This window comes from Rhinolophus ferrumequinum, chromosome 19 (genome assembly GCF_004115265.2).
Source record: "Rhinolophus ferrumequinum isolate MPI-CBG mRhiFer1 chromosome 19, mRhiFer1_v1.p, whole genome shotgun sequence".
Classification (NCBI taxonomy): Eukaryota; Metazoa; Chordata; class Mammalia; order Chiroptera; family Rhinolophidae; genus Rhinolophus; species Rhinolophus ferrumequinum.
The window spans coordinates 35,387,686-35,390,308 of NC_046302.1; the positions used below are offsets into that span (position 1 = coordinate 35,387,686).

At 38.4% G+C, this 2,623-nt stretch overlaps 1 protein-coding gene across 1 annotated transcript; it reads right to left on the reverse strand.

Moving 5' to 3' along the window:
* Positions 1–465: 465 nt before the first annotated feature.
* Positions 466–1,243, reverse strand: LOC117011810 (pre-mRNA-splicing factor SPF27-like). The gene is given in 1 exon segment (XM_033087510.1): positions 466–1,243. A coding segment is annotated over 1 exon segment (678 nt). The 5' UTR covers positions 1,237–1,243; the 3' UTR covers positions 466–558.
* Between the last annotated feature and the right edge of the window lie 1,380 nt (positions 1,244–2,623).

Here is a 2,623-nt window from a genome sequence, read left to right on the forward strand (position 1 = left end):
TGTAGTAAAATAATCTCAGTTTTTAAAAGTAATAAATTTGGCTTCAAAAGAAATCTTATATGTCAAATTTCTCCTGGTCAAGTGAAAACTTCATCATTTGTGAAGCAGGTCTGAAAGGGAAAGCTTACCTACCATTCACTGATAGGGAGACACAGGGAACAGATTGTTTCAGAGCTCCCAGAAGGAACTGTGATTTTAGACTTCCAGCCTCCACATCTGTGAGACAATAAGTTTCTGTTTGTTAAGCCACTCAGTTTCTTGTACATCACTGCAGCAGCCCTAGAAAACTGATACAAGGTGGGAGGATAAATTATATCCTGATACACATAACTTGGCCAGAAGCAAGAGTCAATAATTATTTCTTTTTTTTTTTTTCAAGTTGAAACTTTTTATTTTGCTAATGTACAAATAGCATATAACAGTCCACTTTCCATGGTTCTCAACACTTAACCACTTCTGACTTCTGTAACACGCCACTGATCTTCATAGTTCAGATGCCTGATCTTCTGTGAAAGCCCAACTTGCCTTTCTTTCTACCCACCGAATCAATCTGTCTTTTCAGAAGTCTTGTCGGATGTTTTCTTTGTTGGCCTCTCCATGTTGCTGCTTAATTTGAAAGATTTCATTTTCTAATTGCACAATAGTCCTTTCAATCTCATAATTCTTACTGACCAGAGATACCCAAGTTGACTCCATTTCTCTTAATTTAGATCCAGCTGTGAGTTGCATATTCTTTCGCTGCCAGTTTAAATCCTGAATATGTTTCCTTAACTTCTGGAGTTCTTTCTGTGCATGTTCAATCATATGAACCAGATTTTCATTATATACTTTCCAGGCATTGCATCCATGATGTGACATTAGTTCTAGATTCTCAATTCAAACCGCTTGATGCTCTAACTGGGCCATAGAATTGTTTACACATTCTTGCCATGCAGTAATGTCATTTTTCTGACCCGAGGAAGGGGCTGGAAGTTCATATCGTTTCATACTGAGCAATTCAATTGGTTGCCGAGCAGCCAGTCTTTCAAATTCATTTCTCATTATGTCAGTTTCAAAAGCAGAATAATCCGGGGCTGTCAGGTAGCTCAGGTAGTTCTTGGTAGGTCGGTATCTGCGAGTTTCCTCCTCTACCAGCGCCGCAGACGCTTCCCGCACACCAGGTGCTTCATAGCCTTGGTCAAAATACGGCAGCGCATCCACCACGGCCTCTCCGGCCACCAACCCCGTACCCGCCATTCTTTGGTTTGCCTGAGTTTTCTGAGTCTGCGCAGGCTCAGGCCCGCTTCAATACAATAATTATTTCTTATTCAAAACACACCAATATCTGGATTTAGTAAATACGCATAGTTTATAATGGATAAATGTTAGTTAGCAGACCCAATTTTGAAAAAAAAAAAGCCATACTGTGGGTCAGTAACTCCCTTGTTGTAGGTAGCATTCAAAGGATACTGCCTGAAAACTGTGATGATACGGAACGTAGAAATAGCAGAAGAATTACTCTAAAATTTGAGGGGGAAAAAAAACAGGTAAAATTGGTGTGCCAATTAGAATAGAGATTTCAGGAAGGACACTAAATCATGAATCAGAAAAGATGAAGAAGTTATAGCCAGAGAAATCCAGAACCCTGGGTCATTTAATAATGAGCTGGAGAGTCCCTTCGGGGTAGAAAGGTCATCACCTCCCCACTACAAAGAATATTATACAACGGGGCATTATCACAAAGGACTATGGCAGACCCAAGTCCACAAACAAGTAAGCCTAGACCAGGAATTACGGAGTTACCTACGACTAATATGGAAATTGAATTAAATGGGCCAAGTTTAAAGTATTCTATAGCAATTCTTTTCATGTTCGTATGGCAAATATTTCATGACAAGAAATAAACACGTAAAATTAACCATTTCATCAAAATCCATGGTAATTCTGAAATTAATTTTTCATGCCCTCCTTTGCTCTAACCCGTGTCTGATGAATCCAACACCCTTGTCTTCAGCTGTCTTTTGTTTCACATGTTTTTGATATTTATCTAACGAAATATTAGAATGTGTTGTCTAGCTGAAATGAAAACAACAACAACAACTTTACTGTGCCCAGTAAATCCATTGCATTTAAATCACTACCCCAAAATTGTCAGAAGTCAAGTTTTAACTCCCTGAAAAGATTCACTTCGTAGGTGAAAAATGATGAGCCCTCGGAAACATTAATTTTAGCTTTCTTCTATTTCAGCTAATTGAGGCAAATGACCCAAGAGTAGAATCTGCCAGCTGCATAGGTTTTATTTAATGCAAAAACCTTTCTTATCTATAGAGAACAGCAAAGAGAGCCTTTGGCATACACATTTGTCTAAGAAGCAATAGTATCTTTACTGGCCTTGCCCTTTAGGGAGAAAAAAAAGCAGAACAAAGAATAGGCATCTTGAATTTTGAATAGATACATGTTCAGCTGCAGTTGTAGGTTACCTGCAGGCTATGTGTCTCTAATTATTTTCCCTTATAAATTCTAATTTGTCTTCTGGGAATTTTCTTTTAAAGGGGGATTAACGAATATTTTCAGGGAAAGAAACCAGACATACTTACTTAGCATCCTTCCTTGACATCTCCCATAACCTTTCAGCATTTTTCTC